A 23,097-nucleotide genomic window follows, 5' to 3' on the forward strand; every position below is an offset into this window, starting at 1 on the left:
AACCAGAGAAAGAGCACACGACGGTCTCATATCCACAGAGCCATCCGTTTAGAAATGGTCCGGTGGCTTGTGCCGCGTCGTCGCAGCTCGGAGCGTGGGGCACCGAGCGTCCTTAAAGGGGTCCTTAAAGCTGTACTAACAGACCTTATTCTCTGTGAAGCCCGTAAAATTTTCACCGAAAGCCAGATAAATTTTTCAAATGGTTTCCAGGTGCCAGTCTCTAACAGCTTCTGAAAAAATTCTGATGGAAAAAAACCCAAATCATTTCGCCATTTCCAGACAATGAAAATCCGACGAGGGGGTGGGACCACTCCTTCCCAAGGCGTGCTCACAGACGAATGACGTAACCGACAGGCGTGGAAAAACTCACGCATGCGCACGAGGGTTCAAGCATGTCTGACATGAAAACATATGAATCAAATCCATATAGTTTTTGAAAAAAATAAAAAGGACCGTTACTTTATTGACAGACCTTGTATATACATCACAGACACACCACAGAGATTTCTATCAGGTTTATCCCGTTTATGAGCATTTTTAGATGCCTACAGCAACTATCTCAACCACTGACAACATATTACAGCAAGAGTCCACAAAAGTATTTTAAAGGCCTGACTAGCGTGTAATATGTGAACTTTAATAAGTTATTTTCATGAAAAAAGACACAAATGTGCGGTTTACTGCATTTTATTTTTTGTGTAAAAACACAGCTTAGATGTGGTTTGACCGAAACAAACTGTCATTAAACTTAAATAAAACAGGGATGAAGTGGAGGTGTAAGTCACTAGGTGTTCACAGGAAACACTTATTTATTTCTATATTTATTTATTTATGTTCATTAATTGGTTTTACCTTTTCTGTTGCGTTTTGTTTTATCAGCTTCCTTTTGTCTGTTTCTGTAAAATTGTATTGTAGCATTATTATTATTAGTATTACTTTTGTTGTTGCTATTATTATTAATATATAAAAATAAATAAAAAAAATTACAATTTGTAATACATTTGACTCTTTTACAACAAACGCCGAGCCATTAATTATTATACAGAAAATAAATGCACACAAACGTGCTGATGCAAACAGCTTAATGCTAACTTTAACATAGACATGCTAACACATTAGCATCTGTCCCGTTTTTAAGTTATAAAATACATCTATCAACCGTTTCAGAAGACAATAACAGGTCGGTTTAACATAAAAAAAGGTAAATATTACTCACAGACATAAGCTGTTTAGGGTTTTAGCGGGGCAAAATTAACATAAAGCAAAATAAAACAAAGAAGCATCGAAGCAGTGAGTCGGATCAATGCTTCATTGGTTCAAAGCAAAGCCATGCCCTGCTCTACTTGGGGAAGGTCTGCCAATGTTTATACGAAGACGGGGAGGAAAAGAACCGTGGCTCATGGCAAGCAATAAAACAGCGGAGAGGAGTGAAAATTCACACAGTCCCTTCCTCTGCCGTGCGGCACCATACATGCTGACACTGCTGCTGCTTTGATTAGTGCAGAATGGGATGTTGCTTTGACAGTGAGAGTATCATATTTCGGCCCCACTATCATTTTGGTATTTTCTCTAAAGTTATCCATGGTATAGTGCTCGTAGCGGTAGACATCGCGTCAATAAGTGTGCCTTAATCACTCGCGCTTCATATGTAAATAGCCATAATGTTGTTAAAGCACATTTTAAAGCTATACATAATACTGTGAAACCGCAGCAGTTTTGCCCACGGTTATCATACCATCCAAATCTCATACCGGCCCATGCCTACTGTGGAGGTACTCATCCGTGAGATGCTCTTTGCTGACGATGCAGCCTTGACATCACACTCCAAAGACGGTCTGCAGCATCTTGTTAGTTGCCTCTCTCACACCTTCAGGGAGTTTGGACAGACTTGAAGAAGACAAACATCATGGCGCAGGGCACAGTTGCATTGACCTTGATGGGTACAGCCTGGAAGTCATGGAGCACTTCACATACTTTGGGTCAACCATCTCTAACTCACTCTCCATTGATGCAGAGATGAACAGCATGATTGCAAAGGCAGCAGCAGTTATGCCAAGACTAAGCTATAGAGTCTGGAACAACTCCAGCCTCACTCAGAAGACAAAACTGCGTGCCTACCAGACCTGCGTGTTCAACACACTCCTCTACTTAGCGATGCATGGACCGCCTATGCCAGACATGAGAAAAAGTTCAACAGCTCCAATCTGTGGAGCCTTAGACAAATTCTGCACATCAGATGGCAGGACAAGGTGCCCAACACAGAGGTCGTGGAACGCGCCAACATGAGCAGCATGTTCCCCATTCTTGGGGAAAGGCGCTGTCACTGGCTTGGCCATGTCAGGAGAATGGATGTGGGCCACATTCCTTAAGATCTACTGTATGGTGAGCTGGCAGAAGGAACTCGTCTGGTCAACCATGCCTGCGTTTCAAGGATGTCTGCAAGAAGGACATGAAAATGTGCAGCACCAATGTCAACGCGTGGCAGCAGAGTGCAGAGGATCATACAGCCTGGCGCCTTACTTTCAGAACAGGTGCACAGAGGAGCAAGAGAGGAACCAAGGTCTCACTGAACAACGAGCGAGGAGGAAGGAGTGACACCGGCAGCCTCAGTAGGTACCACAGCACACGTGCAACAAATACAGCAGAGATTGTCACTCACACATTAGACTGATAAGTCATTCACGCAGGTACAGATTGAAACCAAAGACAAAAATTTCCTGTATATTTGTATTGTCAACTGTGCTGGGAGCATGGTTCAAGCAGAGGGCCACCCCTTTGAGTCTGATCTGCTTGAGGTTTCTTCCTCACCACTGTCGCCTGTATTCTTGCTCTGGGGGTTGGTAAGGTTAGACCTTACTTGTGTGAAGTGCCTTGGGACAGCTTTGTTGTGATTTGGTGCTATATAAATTAAAATAAATTGAATGGAAAAGTGCACAATGCGTGCTCGCATTGATGTTTTTTCAAGGCACATTGAATGCACCATCACTGCACTGCATTTTGTTTTAAACATAGACGGAAGCCAGAAAGCACATTTCTACCACAACAAAAACAGCTGCAAGCAGTTGGTAGAGATTTATGGCACACCTAAAACATTTAAATCAGACGTTTGGAGGTACTTTGTCTTTTTTTTTTTTTTAAAGATGGGAAACCTGACAAGGTGCAGGTCTTTCTAAAGAATGCTAACCCTAACCCACTACAGATTTTGTTTATTCCTATTTATGTCCAAAGATCAAGGATCCACCATGTAGAGTTTATTATGTCCAAAGTTTAAGGATCCAGTGACCAATTTCATATTTATTTACTTTAAGACTCAATAAAATGTTCAATTTCAATTAAATTTAATCGGCTTATAAAGCACCAAATCACAACAAAATCTAAATATACTAAAATAAATACATCACAATTGTACACATATCACAACTGTGATATGTGTACAATTGTGATGTATTTTAGTATATTTAGTCATGGAGATGATGAATATTGTTACCTGCTGGACTGTTTCTAATTTTGATTGGTATCAATGGAAAATGTCTTCTGTGAACTGTCTGTATCTCAATATATTATTATTAAGAATATATGCAGTCATATTTTTATTGATTTTATCAATTAAAAAAATCATATATAGATTCAGGTATAATTGAAACATTTTAGCAATAAATTTGATCCTGTTTACAGTCAATTTTTGTTATAGTGTTTTTTTTTTAGGACATCATATTTATACAAATAAGAAGTGTTCACTATGGACCATGAAGTATAATAAATATATTAAAAGAATTGTGACAGTGTATGTTGCACACAAATAAAAGAATGAGGATTACTGAATAGCAAGACACATACGATTTTTATTTTATCACTGGGCAAAAATGCATCTGTCAGATTTTCACTCTGGATCCAGCCCTGAATAAGCCCATAATGAAAAAGCTTTGGGGGGGCTAAGCATCCCCCAAACCCCCGGCTTTTTATGGTGATTTTTCCATCCCATTACACTGAGAAAAAATATCCTGCTGAAAACCCTGTAACGAACAAAATTCGCTTGTCCACCTGAATCCATTATATGAGTTTTCTTGTATACAAAGAGTCCATTGTGCTCCCCAGAATACCAAAAGAAGGAAAGAAGGAATGCAGGGACCTGGTCTCTAGTACCTTGTTGTAGTACTGTAGCTGTGGGATGGAGGCAGCCTCTTCCTCCTCAGTTCCTGTCAGGTTCCTCAAAAACTCCTCCTTCTCCACCTCAGTCGCTGCCTCTTGGAAACACCGCAGAGCCTGAAAATGGAAAAGAAACCCTGAACAGAGCTCGCAGTGAACACCACTTCTGTGGTCGCAGGTCCCTCCATGGTACAGTCCAGAAAGACCCCTTTACCTTGTGGCCCTCCCCATTTGCCAGGTAACACTGAGCCAGCATGAAGCGACAGGAGCCGATGTTGACTTGACACCAGGGGCTGATCAGCCGCACGTACTCCTGGACAGACAGGAAACACGGACACAAACTTTATGTCAGCAGATTGACGTGGGGCAGCTGCTGATCAAACATCAGAGAGCATCATTCAACTGTCAGGGTGCCCAGCAGGTGGTGCTGTGCCACGACTAAACTTCAATCCCAAAAGGTGTTCAAACTACAGATGCTCGAGTACAGTTCCAGCAGGAACCAGAAGGGGACTCCGAGGGCAGACCTACAACAACACTGGAACTTTAACACTTCAGTGCAGGAACCTCCACCAGTTGATGATTATGGGACACGTTTGGCAGGTTTCACCAGGAGAAATGTCCACAGCTTCGAGACACTGACCGACATGTGACATGTCTGATCAGGTCCAGTTTTTTAAAGGACAAAGACCTCAAACTGAGGTTGAACGGTGCTTCAGAGGTCACTGTGTGATCCAGTTGATCAGCTGGAATAAGTCCACACTGACCATTTCTGTAGATGTTGAGAGCTCTGACTCACTGTGCTAACAGATGACACGGGGAAAACGTAACCTGGCTCCAACGTTCACTGAACAGGTTTGAGGCCGAGTATGAAGCAATCGGCACCTCCAGATCTGAGTCCACGGTCCTCTGTCAGAAATGGGTGGAGTGCCCCCTCTGGGTCAGGGGACTTACTGCCCCAAATAGAGGGGTTCAAATATCTCGGGGTCTTCTTCATGAGAGGGGGTAAGTTAAAGGGGCATGAAAGACTGACCAGGGCGGTGTGTGATTTTTACAGACGCTGCACCGGACCATCGTGGTAAAGAAAAAGCTGAGCCAGAACGTCAGACTCCAATGAACTTTGGGTAATAAGCAAAACAACAAGATGGTAGATACAAGCAGCAGAAATGAGATTTGTCTGTCAGGTATCTGGGCTTACAACTCCTGGACAGAATGAGAAACTCGACTATCCGGGAGGAACTCTGAGAAGAGTCACTGCTTCTTCACATCCGAAGGATCCAGCTGAGGTGGTTCGGGGATCTGGTGAGGGTGCCCCCTGGTGGTCTCCCAATGGAGGTCTTCTAAGCACTGCCAACTGGGAGGAGACCCCAGAGAAGCCCCAGGACAGGCTGGAGGGATTATATTTCCCAACTAACTTGGGAACCCCTCAGGATCCCCTGGAAAGAATGAGAAACTTGGCTAAGGATAAGCAAATGTGTGATGAGCTGCTTGATCTACTGCCACCACGACCCACATACACAGCAGAAAATGAATGAGAGAGAGACAGCGAGAGAAAGATGCTCACCTGCAGCTGCCTGTACTGGCAGTTGGCCATCAGGCACTCTGGGAACTGGAAACCAGGGTTACTCGGCCAACTGGGAGCTGCTGGTTAAGGGACAACAGCCGAAAAGAACATAATAATGACAGAGACAAAACTCAAACATGATGAAATATTGTGTGGGGCATAAGAACACTGCACAGGCCTGATGACTTACAGAAGTGGTTACCATGATGACAGTCTTTTGATAGTCAGGATTAAGACAAAGTAAAGTCAAATGTTAATCTATATTATAATAAGCCAAGGGGCCTCTCTCTGTGTGTGTGTGTGTGTGTGTGTGTGTGTGTGTGCTAATTACACTCTGGACTAACAGACCATTCCAGCAGGGGGCAGCAAATCGTCTTTATATTAAAGCTTTATATTAAAGTTCAATGTAAGCTCCTAATATAACAAACAGACAGAGAAATGCCAAGATAATACAGGCAAATGAACTATAGCCATTATTTTGTAACAGTACAACATGTACGGGGGGTGTGCAAATGGGGGCACTATGAAAATATTCATCAGGTCATGCTCTATGACTATGCCAAAGGGCATGTTTGCAACACACAATGCATGATTGACCTGATATTGCCAGCTTGGTATCTAGACTGATCATCTGGAGGATACAGCAGCTGTGCCAACATGTTGACGATGTTGGAGATCATGTGGGGCCAGTGGAGCACGGCATTACCCAGAGAAGGGCTCTGCTGCTGGGAGAAGATCTGGGAGATGATGGACTTCCGGGCTACATTCTGATAGAAGAGCTCCACAACCGTCTGTGGACTGAGTACTACTAGGAGAAGAAGGAGAACACAGTTCTGTGAAGGATCACTGAGACGCATCAACACACACACACACACACACACGGGTGCTGGTGAGAAAAAAACAAAAACAAAAAAAATCTTTTTTGCCGTTGGACAGATTGTGCGGTGAAGCTGTACAACACGAGCCCTGAAGGTGTGACATCCCCAGGGGTCCGGGGGCATGTCCCCCAGAAATAATAAAAACAGTTCATTTTGGTGTATTCTGGTAGACGCTTAGTTTAAAAAAAAAAAAAATCAATGTTCTCAGTGTGAACAAGATGTAACCCTAGAAACCCAAACCCTAATCCTAAAAAGTGCATCTTTTTCTAAGAGGGATCCGATACCAACTTGGCAGATCTACCACCAGAGGGACCCGATACCGACTTGGCAGATCTACCACCAGAGGGACCTGAAGACAGTGGTGGGCACAGTTCTGCTAATCCACGAACCGCTTTTTTGTTTGCAGATTACCTTTTCAGATAACTTTGAAATCATCAGTGGCCCAATTACCTTCCACTAAATTTAGTTCCACTAACTTTCAGTCCTAACATTTTTTTGCTGGTAAAGTGAGTAAAGTTCAATGGTCAAAAATGTTTGTAAACCCTAAAATCATACATGTTAGATCCTGTCTGTTGTGTGTGTTCCTGTGTTTAAACAAAGATAAACTGTGGCTTCTAACACTGTGATTTACTGCTCTTGATAAAGACGATGGCCATGTTTGGATTTAAAAATTTTTTTTTTTGACTGAAGTCCGACTGAATGAGTCCTTCCAGGATATGTTACCTCGGAGGACTCCAGAGGCAATTGCAAGGTACTGACAGGCGCGAAGGGTAGCAGCCTCTGCTGTGGGGGAGGCAAAGCAGCAGGTGTGGGAGGAGCTCAGAGCAACCATAGAAAAGGATTTTCGGTCTGCTTCTGCTGGACCGTGAGGCACCTCAGGAGGGGAAAACGGGGAACCATCCAAGCTGTCTACAGTAAGGATGGAACTCTGTTTACCTCAACTGAGGATGTAATCCGGCACTGGAAGGAACACTTTGAGGAACTCCTGCATCAGACACTGGGGGAAAGTTCTCTTGCAGCTGCTAAAGTTCTCTTGCAATGTGCATCATACCCTCTATAGTAGGGGCAGAGCTGGAAGCTGATGGAGGATTTTCATCAATTTCCCTGGTGGAAGTCATCCAACAACTCTGCAGTGGCAAGGCCCCAGGGGCTGGTGAGATCTGTCCAGAAATGCTGAAGGCTATGGGTGTGGAGGGATTGTCTTGGATGACACGTCTCTTCAACACTGCGTTGAGGTCTGGGACAGTGCCTAAGGAGTGGCAAACTGGGGTATTGTTGCCCATATTTAAAAAGGGGGACCAGAGAGTGTGCGCCAACTACAGGGGCATCACACTACTCAGCCTCCCTGGTAAAGTCTACTACAGGGTGCTCGAAAGGAGTGTTTGGCCGGTAGTCAAACCTCTGATTGAAGAGGAACAACGCGGGTTCCGTCCTGGTCGTGGAACAACCGACCAGCTCTTCACTCTCATAAAGATCCTGGAGGGTGCCTGGGATTATGCCCATCCAGTCTACATGTGTTTTGTGGACTTGGAGAAGGCGCATGATCAGGTACCCAGGTAAATACGGTGGGAGGTGCTGCGGGAGTATGGAGTGAGGGGGTCCCTTCTCAGGGCCATCCAATCTCTGTAGTCACAAAGTGAGAGCTGTGTTTGGATGCTCGGCCGTAACTCTGACTCATTTCCGGTGGGGGTTGGGCTCCACCAGGGCTGCGCCTTGTCAACCATGTTTGTGATATTCATGGACAGGATACTGATGCGTAGTCGGGGGGAGGGTTTCCAGTTTGGTGGGCTCAGGGTCTCATCATTGCTTTTTGCAGATATCGTCCTGTTGGCTTCATCAGCCTGTGACCTCCAACCCTCACTGGATCGGTTTGCAGCCGAGTGTGAAGCAGCTGGGATGAGGATCAGCACCTCTAAATCTGAAGCCATGGTTCTCAGTAGGAAACCGATGGATTACCTATTCCGGGGTAGGGAATGTGGTTTTGCCCCAAGTGAAGGAGTTGAAGGGAAAGCCCTGAGGGAAGCCTTGACTGATGATGCCTGCCTTAATTGTGCCAGTATGCCACTGGTGGAGACTGGGATGCCCAGTGGGACTTTGGCCTCCAGCCCAGGGAAAGGAACCAAAGAGTCATAAACACCCACATGCAGAGACCCCTTCTGCTAAGAAGGTTACTCATGACCATGCTTTGGCTGAAAAGGTTGAAACACTGCCTTCTGAGTTTATTCAGATTAAGTCCTTACTTCTGAATCTACAGCCGAGGAATGCTGTCACAGTTCCTGTTGTCCCTAATGAGGCTGATCAGACTAATGTAGTTACTCAGCAGGAAGAAGATGCTGTCTATTGCTGCGACTGAGTCCTTGTACATGACAAGTGAAACAAACTGTGTGGAGGATCAGGATGACAGGGGTCTCTCTCCAAGCCATTCATTGGTGGGCTCTCACACCTCTGAGGCACAGTCCCTGCCGCAAACTGGACATGGACTATCCTTTGTCAAGCAAGCTGTTCAGCTGGCTTTATGCAGGCTCGGGGTCAACAACCATACATCGAGGAGCTCCACCGATGTTGGGCAGACTCCAAATCGACCCATCTATTGCAGGACTGCAGAACACTTAGCGCTATGTGTGATTCGGCTCAGTATGGTCTGAACCGTACGCCCTCCGTTGACAGCATTATTGCGAACCTGGTTGTGGCTCCAGCTGATGCTGCTCAGCCGGGTGCCCGCTCTTCACCAAGAGCTATGACGTAGCTGCTTGCATTGGTCACCTAGGCAGCTCAATGTCCCATTTAGCCCTTGCCCTCTCAAAGTCTTTGAGGGAGGCAGAGTTTGATGATGCTACTCAAAGTCTTAGTGATGCCTCACTCCAAACCTTTGCTTATATGTCCAGAGAGCTTGGCAGACTGATGTCAACCCTTACCATCACTAGACGTCAGGTGTGGCTTGCGCAGTCCCCCTGTCCAAATCCTGCAAAGGTACACTCCGTTCACTGCCAGTTCTTCCAGGCCAAGCATTTGGACCTGTGGCCCAACAAACTTTGGAGTGTACTGTTGAGGCTAGTAAATCTTGACAACAGTTTGTTGACCTACACCGGACTTCCAGGCCTCAGCCAGTCAGACGTGCTGCAACTTTTCACTCTACATCCAGGCTCCTGCCTACTCCCAGAGCTGCAAGTGCCTTCACAGTTGAGGGCCAGCTCTCCCGGCAGCCTGCCTTTTGGGAGCCTACAGGCAGACCCCCGAGAACTGAACGGTTTCACAGAGCTTCCAGTAATCGCGCCCAGAGGTCCTCAGGGATGCAAGGCAGAGGTGGTTGGGTCTGACTAACTCATCTCAGGCACGGGGAGACCCAAGTTCAAGCCCCATGGGTGATTTCAACCTTGTTCGAGGGTTACAGTATTCAGTTCAGAAGTCATCCTCCAAAGTTCAACGGGGTGAGGATGGCCGCTGTTTCTGACCCAGTGCAGTCTGCCGCCCTACAACAGGAGATTTAGGAACTCCTGGAGAAGGGGGTCATGGAACCAGTTCAAAGTTCAGACCACTTCAGGGGGTTCTATTGAATCTACTTCCTTGTTCCAAAGAAGGATGGCGGCTTTCGTCCTATCCTCAATCTCCGACATCTGAATCGTTATCTCAAGGTGCTGCAGTTTCACATGCTCCACACAGGAGACGTCCTTCAAGCTATCACACCAGGAGACTGGTTCATAAGTGTCAACTTAAAGGATGCCTATTTCCATGTGCCAGTGGTGCCTCGTCACAGGTAGTTTCTCCATTTTGCTTTCGAGGGTCAGGCCTACCAGATTGGGTGCTTCCTTTCAGCCTCTCTCTCTCTCCCCTCGTACACTTACCAGATGTATGGCTGCAGTACTAGCCCCACTGCAAGCTTTCGGATTAAGAATCCTACCCTACTTAGACGATTGGCTTGTCTCTGCTCCGACTCAGGAGCAGGCGCACAACAATACAGCTCTTCTACTGAACCATGTCTCTCAGTTAGGACTCAGTGAATTTTGCGAAGCGTTCTTTTGTTCCCAGTCAACAAACAACCTTCATCTGCATTGCCATCAACTCCCTAACTATGACTGCATCGCCATCCCTGCAGAGAGTGGACGATGTAATTCATCTCGTCTCACAAGCTCAATGGGCTGAGACACTGTTTTGATTTGCTGCTCCGGATTATGGGCAAACTGACTGCAATGTCGCTAGTGGTACCTTTGGGACTTCTGTTCTTGCATCCCCTACAGATTTGGATCAACAACCTAGGCCTCAACTCAAAGATGCATCAGCACAGGCTTGTATGACTCTTCAACCAGTGCCTTCTGCACCTCAGATCCTGGGGGAACAGACTTCATCTGCCATGGTGTCCCTCTAGGCTCCATCCCTTCTCGTCGAGAGGTGGTTGTTACAGATGCGTCACTCAAAGGCTGGGGGGCCGTGTGGGAAAAAAAAAGGATGGTGAGGGGTGTCTGGAGTCCTCAGGAGGGACTTCAACACATAAACATGTTGGAGCTTCGCACTGTGTGACGGGCTCTCAAGCATTTCCTCCCTGCCCTAAGAGGAAGACATGTTCTTGTCCAGTCGGACAACACATCTACAGTCTACCACATAAAGCATCAGGGGAGCACCAGGTCCAATCACTCACTCGCAGAAGCTCGGAGGCTTCTTATATGGGCTCTGCCTCGCCTTCAAAGTGTCAAAGCAGTTCATCTGCCCGGCGTACAGAACGGTGCTGCGGATTTACTCTCCAGACAGAAACCACCACCGGGAAAATGGAGACTGAACCCGGTTGTGGTCCAGATGATCTGGCAGAAGTATGGAGTAGCATAAGTGGACCTCTTTGCTTCAAGCACCTCGACACATTGCCCACGGTGGAACTCCCTCTCAGAACCAGACAGCCCACTGGGGCAGGATGCACTGGCTCACCCATGGCCGGACTGCCTCCTGTATGCCTTCCCCTGCCCGGACTGCCTCCTGTATGCCTTCCCCCTCTTCCACTGCTAATGCTGACACTGCACAAGATAGACCAGAGCAGTCACAGGGTTGCTGCTGGTTGCTCCGTTCTGGCCGGGGAGGATTTGGTTTCCCATGATTTACAAGCTCCTCGAGGGGGAACCTTGGGCTCTCCCGGAGAGGAAGGATTTGTTGTCACAGCTACAGGGAAGGATTTGGCACCCTCACCCAGAATGCCTTCAATTGTATATGTGGCCGTTGAAGGGCCAGATTCCTTGTTAAGTTCTTGTGACCAATTGTATATGTGGCCGTTGAAGGGCCAGACTCCTTGTTAAGTTCTTGTGACCAGGCTGTTGTTCAGACTATCCTTAACTCACGTGCTGCTTCTACCAGGGCTTTGTATGGCAACAGATGGAAGCTGTTTGTCCAGTGGTGCAAGAACCAAAAGTTAGACCCGGAGCGTTGCCCTGTGCCTACTCAAATATTTACAAGAACTGCTGGAGAAAGGACTTTCTGCCGCTACAAGGTTCATGTTGCTGTAATCTCTGCCCAGCACATCTATGTTGACGGCCGGTCAGTGGGTTCGCATTCCTTAGTGTGTTGTTTTTTTTGAAAGGTGCTCTCTACCTTTGCGGCCTCCAAGGCTTGCACGCGTACCTTCATGGGACCTTCCACTAGCCCTGGAGGGTTTAAGCCAGTTTCCTTGGCTGTGTATGCCCCGCGTTCTGATCCAGGATTATCTGTCTCAGTTTCCCTGTGTCCTCACCAAACGTTGAAGCGGTACATTCATGCGACTGCTGGGATTTGCAAAACAGATACCTTGTTTGTGTGTTATGGTGATCACAAAAAAGACTGTGCAGTCTCAAAGCAGCGACTTTCACACTGGGTCGTGGATCCCATTTTACAAGTATACAGGTCCAGAGGTCTTGAGCCTCCTAAAGTTACGTGCCATTCCACCAGTGGGGTGTCCACCTCCTGGGCTGCACTGAGAGGTGTTCCTCTGAGTGATATTTGTGCTGCTGCTTCGTGGGCTTCGTCCTGTACCTTCGCCCGCTATTACAGACTGAATGTGGCTGCTACTCCGGCGGTGACTTCAGCAGTGTTGTCTGCCTCCACTCCCCACTGCTGATGCTAGGTGAGTGTGACTCTTCGTGACCTTGTTGGTATTAAGTCATCCAGGTGCTAAGCACCGTCCTCTGGCGGTCAGTAGGAATGAAACAGAATGAGAGTTACAAATGTAACTAAGGTTCTATGAATTCCAGATGATCACCAGAGTTGCTTGTCACTCAGAGTCTTGCGAGTTCATTCGGAAAAGAAGTGAGTACTGGGTACGTCTGGCATATAAAGACAACCAGTGATGTCACCCAGGTCACATCCAATGGCATGACTGTGTTGGTGTATATTCTCGACCTCTCTGTGCTTGCGCAAATGTAGTTATCCAGGTGCTAAGCACCGTCCTCTGGCGGTCATCCGGAATTCATAGAACCTTAGTTACATTCGTAACTCTTGTTAATGTTTTGCTAGTGTTATAGTTAATGTTAGGGTTAGTGTTAGTGTTAATGTTGGTGCTAATGTTGGTGTTAATGTTAGGGTTAATGTTGGTGCTAATGTTAGTATTAATGTTAGGGTTAGTGTTAATGTTGGTGTTAATGTTGGTGCTAATGTTAGTATTAATGTTAGGGTTAGTGTTAATGTTGGTGTTAATGTTGGTGCTAATGTTAGTGTTAATGTTAGGGTTAGTGCTAATGTTAGTGTTAATGTTGGTGCTAATGTTAGTGCTAATGTTAGTGTTAATGTTGGTGCTAATGTTAGTGTTAATGTTAGGGTTAGTGCTAATGTTAGTGTTAATGTTAGGGTTAGTGCTAATGTTAGTGTTAATGTTGGTGCTAATGTTAGTGTTAATGTTAGGGTTAGTGTTAATGTTGGTGCTAATGTTAGTGTTAATGTTGGTGTTAATGTTAGTGTTAATGTTAGGGTTAGTGCTAATGTTGGTGCTAATGTTGGTGTTAATGTTGGTGCTAATGTTAGTGTTAATGTTAGGGTTAATGTTGGTGCTAATGTTAGTATTAATGTTAGGGTTAGTGTTAATGTTGGTGCTAATGTTGGTGTTAATGTTAGGGTTAGTGTTAATGTTGGTGCTAATGTTGGTGTTAATGTTAGGGTTAATGTTGGTGCTAATGTTAGTATTAATGTTAGGGTTAGTGTTAATGTTGGTGCTAATGTTAGTGTTAATGTTAGGGTTAGTGTTAATGTTGGTGCTAATGTTAGTATTAATGTTAGGGTTAGTGTTAATGTTGGTGCTAATGTTAGTGTTAATGTTAGGGTTAATGTTGGTGCTAATGTTAGTATTAATGTTAGGGTTAGTGTTAATGTTGGTGCTAATGTTAGTGTTAATGTTAGGGTTAGTGTTAATGTTGGTGCTAATGTTAGTATTAATGTTAGGGTTAGTGTTAATGTTGGTGCTAATGTTAGTGTTAATGTTAGGGTTAGTGTTAATGTTGGTGCTAATGTTGGTGTTAATGTTAGGGTTAATGTTGGTGCTAATGTTAGTATTAATGTTAGGGTTAGTGTTAATGTTGGTGCTAATGTTAGTGTTAATGTTAGGGTTAGTGTTAATGTTGGTGCTAATGTTAGTATTAATGTTAGGGTTAGTGTTAATGTTGGTGCTAATGTTGGTGTTAATGTTAGGGTTCGTGTTAGGGTTAATGTTAAGGGTTAGCATTAGCGTTAAGGGTTAGTGTTAGCGTTAGCGATAAGGTTAGCGTTAGGTTAACGTTAGGGATAGGGTTAGCGTTAGTGATAGGGGCTAATACCTGTGCTGATATCACAAATTTTACTGATTAACAAAGGACAAAAAATGGTCACAGTCTTCATTTGACTGAGTGACAGCAGCGGGATATGCAGGTCTCTGATTGTATCAAACTAAATCTTTGGGTTACTGAAGTGGAAACATCAGCAGCCCTCACATCTTTCACCATATTAAGAGAAATTAAAAGCTCCTTTAAATTAAGGTTGTCGATTTACACAAACGCTCAACTTTCCAACAAGATCTCTTAAAACTGTGAATGCTGTCATTCATCCAGGGGGAGGAGTTATTCAGAGGGGCGTGTCTGGTTTTAAAATGACCCACTCTGTCCAGAACAGAAAGAGAATAATAATTAAAATAATTAACTAAAATTCAACATCATCTGAACTAAACAACTCATCAAGACTACAAGCAGCAGACAAAATATCTGCAATAAGATGATTAAAAACACGAGAGCCAATCACACAAGGAGCAGACGGACAATCCAGATTAAAAAGAACACAAACATGATCAGGAATAAAAATGTCATCAGAATAAACAGATGTGATATTAAGACCGAAAATAAAAAGATCTAAAACATGATCTTTGCTGTGTGTGGGACCAAACACACGTTGGATCAGATTAAAAGATTCCATCAAATTGATGAATTTAGCAGCAGATTTATCTGAAACATCATCAATGTGGAAATTAAAATCAATTAAAAGTCACTAAAGTCCTCAAGGAAGCAACTGCACTGAGCAGGTGGACGACAATAAAAAGGATTCATTCTGCCGACTTTTAAAATCTGTGATTCAAACGATGAGAACGAGTCCGAGTTCACCCGTTGACACACAGAACTGCTCTTACAAACTGCAGCGAGTCCTGAGAGACGCAGTGGCAGGCTTCAGTTGGAAACAAACAGTCAACGTCTTATTTGACTGTTTGAGAGAGTCTATGAAGGCTATCACAAACATGAACCCTTCTAAAAAGCACTTTACGAGGGCTGTCAATAAAGTAACGGTCCTTTTTATTTTTTTCAAAAACTATATGGATTTCATTCATATGTTTTTACATCAGACATGCTTGAACCCTCGTGCGCATGCGTGAGTTTTTCCACGCCTGTCGGTGACGTCATTCGCCTGTGAGCACTCCTTGTGGGAGGAGTCATCCAGCCCCTCGTCGGAATTCCTTTGTCTGAGAAGTTGCTGAGAGACTGGCGCGTTGTTTGATCAAATTTTTTTCTAAACCTGTGAGACACATCGAAGTGGACACGGTTCGAAAAATTAAGCTGGTTTTCAGTGAAAATTTTAACGGCTGATGAGAGATTTTGAGGTGATTCTGTCGCTTTAAGGACTTCCCACGGTGCGAGACGTCGCTCAGCGCTCTCAGCCGCCGTCGTCAGCCTGTTCAAGCTGAAAACCTCCACATTTCAGGCTCTATTGATCCAGGACGTCGTGAGAGAACAGAGAAGTTTCAGAAGAAGTCGGTTTCAGCATTTTATCCGGATATACCACTGTTAAAGGAGATTTTTTTAATGAAAGACGTGCGGACGGGTCCGTGTGTCGGGACGCAGCCGACGCGGTGCGGCGGCACAGGAAAAACACTTCTGTGTTGATAACCATTTGTAAAATCCAGGCGGCTTTTGATGGCTTTCAGTGGAGTGAGTATATGAGAAATTGTTTAACAGGCAGGACATGTTCCAACTTGTCCTTAAGGCTTTCAACGGAGGTGTTTTTCCTGTGGCGGAGCGTCGCGTCGGCTGCGTCCCGACGCGCGGACCCGTCCGCACGTCTTTCATTAAAAAAATCTCCTTTAACAGTGGAATATCCGGATAAAATGCTGAAACCGACTTCTTCTGAAACTTCTCTGTTCTCTCATGACGTCCTGGATCAATAGAACCTGAAATGTGGAGGTTTTCAGCTTGAACAGGCTGACAACAGCGGCTGAGAGCGCAGCGCGACGTCTCGCACCGTGGGAAGTCCTTAAAGCGACAGAATCACCTCAAAATCTCTCATCAGCCGTTAAAATTTTCACTGAAAACCAGCTTAATTTTTCGAACCGTGTCCACTTCGATGTGTCTCACAGGTTTAGAAAACATTTTGATCAAACAAAGCGCCAGTCTCTCAGCAACTTCTCAGACAAAGGAATTCCGACGAGGGGCTGGACGACTCCTCCCACAAGGCGTGCTCACAGGCGAATGACGTCACCGACAGGCGTGGAAAAACTCACGCATGCGCACGAGGGTTCAAGCATGTCTGACGTAAAAACATATGAATGAAATCCATATAGTTTTTGAAAAAAATAAAAAGGACCGTTACTTTATTGACAGCCCTCGTATATCACCTGATGACTCCAAATGGCCAATGATTTAAATGATTTTTATTTGAGATTTGAGACACATGATTTCTCTGAAAAGTGTAACAAGGAGCTGGACTCCCTACCCCCCTCTGATAATGCGTCACACAGACTGTGGATTGATTCACAACAGGTTGAATGTCTCTTTCAGCGTGCTCCGTTAAAAAGGCTGCAGGGTCAGACGGGATTTCACCATTTTTGTTAAAAACATTTGCACAGGAGCTTACTGCAGCTTGGTGTCCTGTTTTTCAACAGTCTATAGACACCCATACAGTCCCTGCCCTGTGGAAATGTTCTATGATCATCCTGGTGCCCAAGAAGGCAAACCCCAGCGAAGACAATGATTTTAGGCCCATAGCACTGACATCAGGTGTGATGAAATGTTTTGAGAAATACACTGTGAGCAAACATCTCGATGATAAGTCATCATATGCCAGACTACTTTTTATTGACTTCAGCTCCACCTTTAATACGCTTCAGCCATACTTACTAATTCAGAAACTTAAAGTGTTGGATGTCAACCCGTCACTTATACGGTGGTTTCACTCTGTCTTGACAAACAGAACACAGCAGGTTAAGGTAAATTCCAGCTTCTCCCAAATCAAGGACATCAGTACTGGAGCACCACAGGGATGTGTGAGCTCACCTCTCCTTTTTACTTTATATACTGAGTGTTCAGCCAAGCACCCTGGGAACTATATTTTTAAATATTCAGACGACTCAGCTCTTCTGTGCTTACTTCAACAGAATGATGATTTGAATATCTATCATTCAGAGGTGAGGCAGTTTGTTGAGTGGTGTGATTCCAGTTACCTTACTTTAAATGTTAAAAAGACAGAGGAAGTCATTTTTGATCCAAAGTTAGTTGGCAATCACAACCCTGTAATTATACACCAGCAACCAATCACACAGGTGCAATCGTACAAATATCTTGGTGTCTGTATAGACAGTTCCCTCACATGGAACACTCATGTTGACTGGTTATGTTCCCGCTCGAATCAACAACTCTATTTTCTGCGGCGTTTGCGTTTTCATGGAGTCGACCGAAAAATGATGTTCCTGTTTTATTAGGCAGTTCTGGAAACCATTCTAAGATATGACAGAACCACCTTCCTGTGTCCTTAAGATCAAAACTAAACCTCGTCCTCACAGCAATGAAACTCATCAGTCTGAAACAGTCTAACAATCCTCAGTCAATCTCTGATCAGTGTGTGATGAAGCAAGTGGACCCTCCCATGTGCTGCACACGCAGTACGAGTTTGTCCCATCAGGCAGGAGGTTCCAAGTCCCCCAGTGCAGACTGAATAGATCTAGAAACTCCTTTGTTCCTGTATCAATCACAGTCCTTAAACCACTAACAATCAGGTTCAGTAGGTGGTCTTAGTATTTATATGTTTTTTACTTATTTTTCTTTTTACTTTTTATTCACTGTTATTAACGGTTTATGTCTTGTTCTGTATCTCTGTATGGGTTATGATTTCTGAGAAGTCCAAGACAAATTTCCCCACAGGGACATTAAAGTATCTATCCATCTATCTATTTGTAACAGAGCACTTATTTTAACAGCACCATCCTGAGAGGAGCAGACTGCTGGGGACAACGGGGGCATCACAGCCACAGGAATGCCCCCCTCCTCCGTCCATGGGGGCTCCTGTAGCGCTTACTGGTGCTTCTAATAGCACAAACGGAGACCACAAAAAGAGCGCATCACTAAAAGGCAAAATGGAGCCCCATAGTTCTCTATCGAAGCTTGTTAAGCAGAAGCCGGCGGTCGGACAGCCCGCAAGCAGCAGGAACACTCGGAACTGGCACACATGCAGACGTGGCCTTCAGTATCACCATCCGAGAGGGCAAACAGGCTCTGCTGTGATTGCGACCCGAACCCAAAACACAAGCTTTCCGCTGCATGTGAAAGACAGACGATGAGGCTAAGAAACAGTATGTGTAACGCCGTGAGGGTGCAGGAACTGCACCATGCTAGCAGGACCACCAGCTTGCCCTCTGTGTCACTATGACAACAAAATGACGTCACTGAACCTTTCAATTATTTGGTTTTAAAAATGCACTTCAAAGCGCCTGGTGTGCCAAGTGGAGCCGCGTCACTGACCTGATCCCTGGACGGTGACTGCTGAGGACTCGGACAGCTCCAGCACGGACAGATGCTGCAGGTTGGCATCTCTGGAAGAACAGAGGAGGTCAAACATCTCAAAGAAATCAGAGCTGCTGTCCAATGTTAACCACGTCACAAACGTTCATGTTTACAAAGTATCAAAACAAAAACAAAAAATCTACAAGTAAATCACAAATCTGCATTTTCGACCCTTCAGCCCCCTTCCAGTCTGTGAACTCACATGACGTCCACGGGGACCGCGCTCACCCGGCCTGTGTCTGACCTCGCACGACGTCCACAGGGACCGCGCTCACCAGGCCTGTGTCTGACCTCGCACGACGTCCACAGGGACCGCGCTCACCCGGCCTGTGTCTGACCTCGCACGACGTCCACGGGGACCGCGCTCACAGGCCTGTGTCTGACCTCACAGGACGTCCACGGGGACCGCGCTCACAGGCCTGTGTATGACCTCACAGGACGTCCACGGGAACCGCGCTCACCAGGCCTGTGTCTGACCTCACATGACGTCCACGGGGACCGCGCTCACCAGGCCTGTGTCTGACCTCACATGACGTCCACGGGGACCGCGCTCACCAGGCCTGTGTCTGACCTCACATGACGTCCACGGGGACCGCGCTCACCAGGCCTGTGTCTGACCTCACATGACGTCCACGGGGACCGCGCTCACCAGGCCTGTGTCTGACCTCACATGACGTCCACGGGGACCGCGCTCACCAGGCCTGTGTCTGACCTCACATGACGTCCACGGGGACCGCGCTCACCAGGCCTGTGTCTGATCTCACATCACGTCCACGGGGACCGCGCTCACCAGGCCTGTGTCTGACCTCACATCACGTCCACGGGGACCGCGCTCACCAGGCCTGTGTCTGACCTCACATCACGTCCACGGGGACCGCGCTCACCAGGCCTGTGTCTGACCTCACATCACGTCCACGGGGACCGCGCTCACCAGGCCTGTGTCTGACCTCACATCACGTCCACGGGGACCGCGCTCACCAGGCCTGTGTCTGACCTCACATCACGTCCACGGGGACCGCGCTCACCAGGCCTGTGTCTGACCTCACATCACGTCCACAGGGACCGCGCTCACCAGGCCTGTGTATGACCTCGCACGAAGTCCACGGGGACCGCGCTCACCAGGCCTGTGTCTGACCTCACATCACGTCCACGGGGACCGCGCTCACCAGGCCTGTGTCTGACCTCACATCACGTCCACAGGGACCGCGCTCACCAGGCCTGTGTATGACCTCGCACGAAGTCCACGGGGACCGCGCTCACCAGGCCTGTGTCTGACCTCGCACGACGTCGACAGGGACCGCGCTCACCCGGCCTGTGTCTGACCTCACATGACGTCCACAGGGACCACGCTCACCAGGCCTGTGTCTGACCTCACATGACGTCCACAGGGACCACGCTCACCAGGCCTGTGTCTGACCTCACATGACGTCCACAGGGACCGCGCTCACCAGGCCTGTGTCTGACCTCACATGACGTCCACAGGGACCGCGCTCACCAGGCCTGTGTCTGACCTCACATGACGTCCACAGGGACCGCGCTCACCAGGCCTGTGTATGACCTCACATCATGTCCACGGGGACCGCGCTCACCAGGCCTGTGTATGACCTCACATGACGTCCACAGGGACCGCGCTCACCACGCCTGTGTATGACCTCACATGACGTCCACAGGGACCGCGCTCACCAGCCCTGTGTATGACCTCACATCACGTCCACGGGGACCGCGCTCACCAGGCCTGTGTATGACCTCACATGACGTCCACGGGGACCGCGCTCACCCGGAAAGTGTATGACCTCACATGACGTCCACGGGGACCACGCTCACCAGGCCTGTGTATGACCTCACATCACGTCCACAGGGACCGCGCTCACCAGGCCTGTGTATGACCTCACATGACGTCCACGGGAACCGCGCTCACCAGGCCTGTGTCTGACCTCACATGACGTCGACAGGGACCGCGCTCACCAGGCCTGTGTCTGACCTCACATGACGTCGACAGGGACCGCGCTCACCCGGCCTGTGTCTGACCTCACATGACGTCCACAGGGACCACGCTCACCAGGCCTGTGTCTGACCTCACATGACGTCCACGGGGACCGCGCTCACCAGGCCTGTGTCTGACCTCACATGACGTCCACGGGGACCGCGCTCACCAGGCCTGTGTCTGACCTCACATCACGTCCACAGGGACCGCGCTCACCAGGCCTGTGTATGACCTCACATCACGTCCACAGGGACCGCGCTCACCAGGCCTGTGTATGACCTCACATGACGTCCACGGGAACCGCGCTCACCAGGCCTGTGTCTGACCTCACATGACGTCGACAGGGACCGCGCTCACCAGGCCTGTGTCTGACCTCACATGACGTCGACAGGGACCGCGCTCACCCGGCCTGTGTCTGACCTCACATGACGTCCACAGGGACCACGCTCACCAGGCCTGTGTCTGACCTCACATGACGTCCACGGGGACCGCGCTCACCAGGCCTGTGTCTGACCTCACATGACGTCCACAGGGACCACGCTCACCCGGCCTGTGTCTGACCTCACATGACGTCCACAGGGACCACGCTCACCAGGCCTGTGTCTGACCTCACATGACGTCCACGGGGACCACGCTCACCAGGCCTGTGTCTGACCTCACATGACGTCCACAGGGACCGCGCTCACCAGGCCTGTGTATGACCTCACATCACGTCCACAGGGACAACGCTCACCAGGCCTGTGTCTGACCTCACATGACGTCCACGGGGACCACGCTCACCAGGCCTGTGTATGACCTCACATCACGTCCACAGGGACCACGCTCACCAGGCCTGTGTCTGACCTCACATGACGTCCACAGGGACCGCGCTCACCAGGCCTGTGTCTGACCTCACATCACGTCCACAGGGACCGCGCTCACCAGGCCTGTGTATGACCTCACATCACGTCCACGGGGACCGCGCTCACCAGGCCTGTGTATGACCTCACATCACGTCCACAGGGACCGCGCTCACCAGACCTGTGTCTGACCTCACATCACGTCCACAGGGACCGCGCTCACCAGGCCTGTGTCTGACCTCACATGACGTCGACAGGGACCGCGCTCACCCGGCCTGTGTCTGACCTCACATGACGTCCACAGGGACCGCGCTCACCAGGCCTGTGTCTGACCTCACATGACGTCCACAGGGACCGCGCTCACCAGGCCTGTGTCTGACCTCACATGACGTCCACAGGGACCGCGCTCACCAGGCCTGTGTCTGACCTCACATGACGTCCACAGGGACCGCGCTCACCAGGCCTGTGTATGACCTCACATCACGTCCACGGGGACCGCGCTCACCAGGCCTGTGTCTGACCTCACATGACGTCCACGGGGACCGCGCTCACCAGCCCTGTGTATGACCTCACATCACGTCCACGGGGACCGCGCTCACCCGGCCTGTGTCTGACCTCACATGACGTCCACAGGGACCACGCTCACCAGGCCTGTGTCTGACCTCACATGACGTCCACGGGGACCACGCTCACCAGGCCTGTGTCTGACCTCACATGACGTCCACGGGGACCACGCTCACCAGGCCTGTGTCTGACCTCACATGACGTCCACAGGGACCGCGCTCACCAGGCCTGTGTATGACCTCACATCACGTCCACAGGGACAACGCTCACCAGGCCTGTGTCTGACCTCACATGACGTCCACGGGGACCACGCTCACCAGGCCTGTGTATGACCTCACATCACGTCCACAGGGACCACGCTCACCAGGCCTGTGTCTGACCTCACATGACGTCCACAGGGACCGCGCTCACCAGGCCTGTGTCTGACCTCACATCACGTCCACAGGGACCGCGCTCACCAGGCCTGTGTATGACCTCACATCACGTCCACGGGGACCGCGCTCACCAGGCCTGTGTATGACCTCACATCACGTCCACAGGGACCGCGCTCACCAGACCTGTGTCTGTCCTCACATGACGTCCACGGGGACCGCGCTCACCAGGCCTGTGTCTGACCTCACATGACGTCCACAGGGACCACGCTCACCCGGCCTGTGTCTGACCTCACATCACGTCCACGGGGACCGCGCTCACCAGGCCTGTGTATGACCTCACATCACGTCCACAGGGACCGCGCTCACCAGACCTGTGTCTGACCTCACGACGTCCACGGGGACCGCGCTCACCAGGCCTGTGTCTGACCTCACATGACGTCCACAGGGACCGCGCTCACCCGGCCTGTGTCTGACCTCACATCACGTCCACGGGGACCACGCTCACCAGGCCTGTGTCTGAC

The 23,097-nt window shown here is 48.4% G+C and overlaps 1 protein-coding gene across 1 annotated transcript in view; it reads right to left on the minus strand.

Moving 5' to 3' along the window:
* LOC117505889 (nuclear pore complex protein Nup160-like) overlaps positions 1-23,097 on the minus strand; it is a 160,270-nt gene that overhangs the window by 63,347 nt on the left and 73,826 nt on the right. The window contains 5 exon segments of the mRNA XM_034165424.1: positions 4,144-4,263; positions 4,361-4,459; positions 5,708-5,777; positions 6,350-6,512; positions 18,774-18,844. Coding sequence (XP_034021315.1) covers positions 4,144-4,263; positions 4,361-4,459; positions 5,708-5,777; positions 6,350-6,512; positions 18,774-18,844 — 523 coding nt within the window.

This window comes from Thalassophryne amazonica, unplaced genomic scaffold, assembly GCF_902500255.1.
Source record: "Thalassophryne amazonica unplaced genomic scaffold, fThaAma1.1, whole genome shotgun sequence".
Classification (NCBI taxonomy): domain Eukaryota; kingdom Metazoa; phylum Chordata; class Actinopteri; order Batrachoidiformes; family Batrachoididae; genus Thalassophryne; species Thalassophryne amazonica.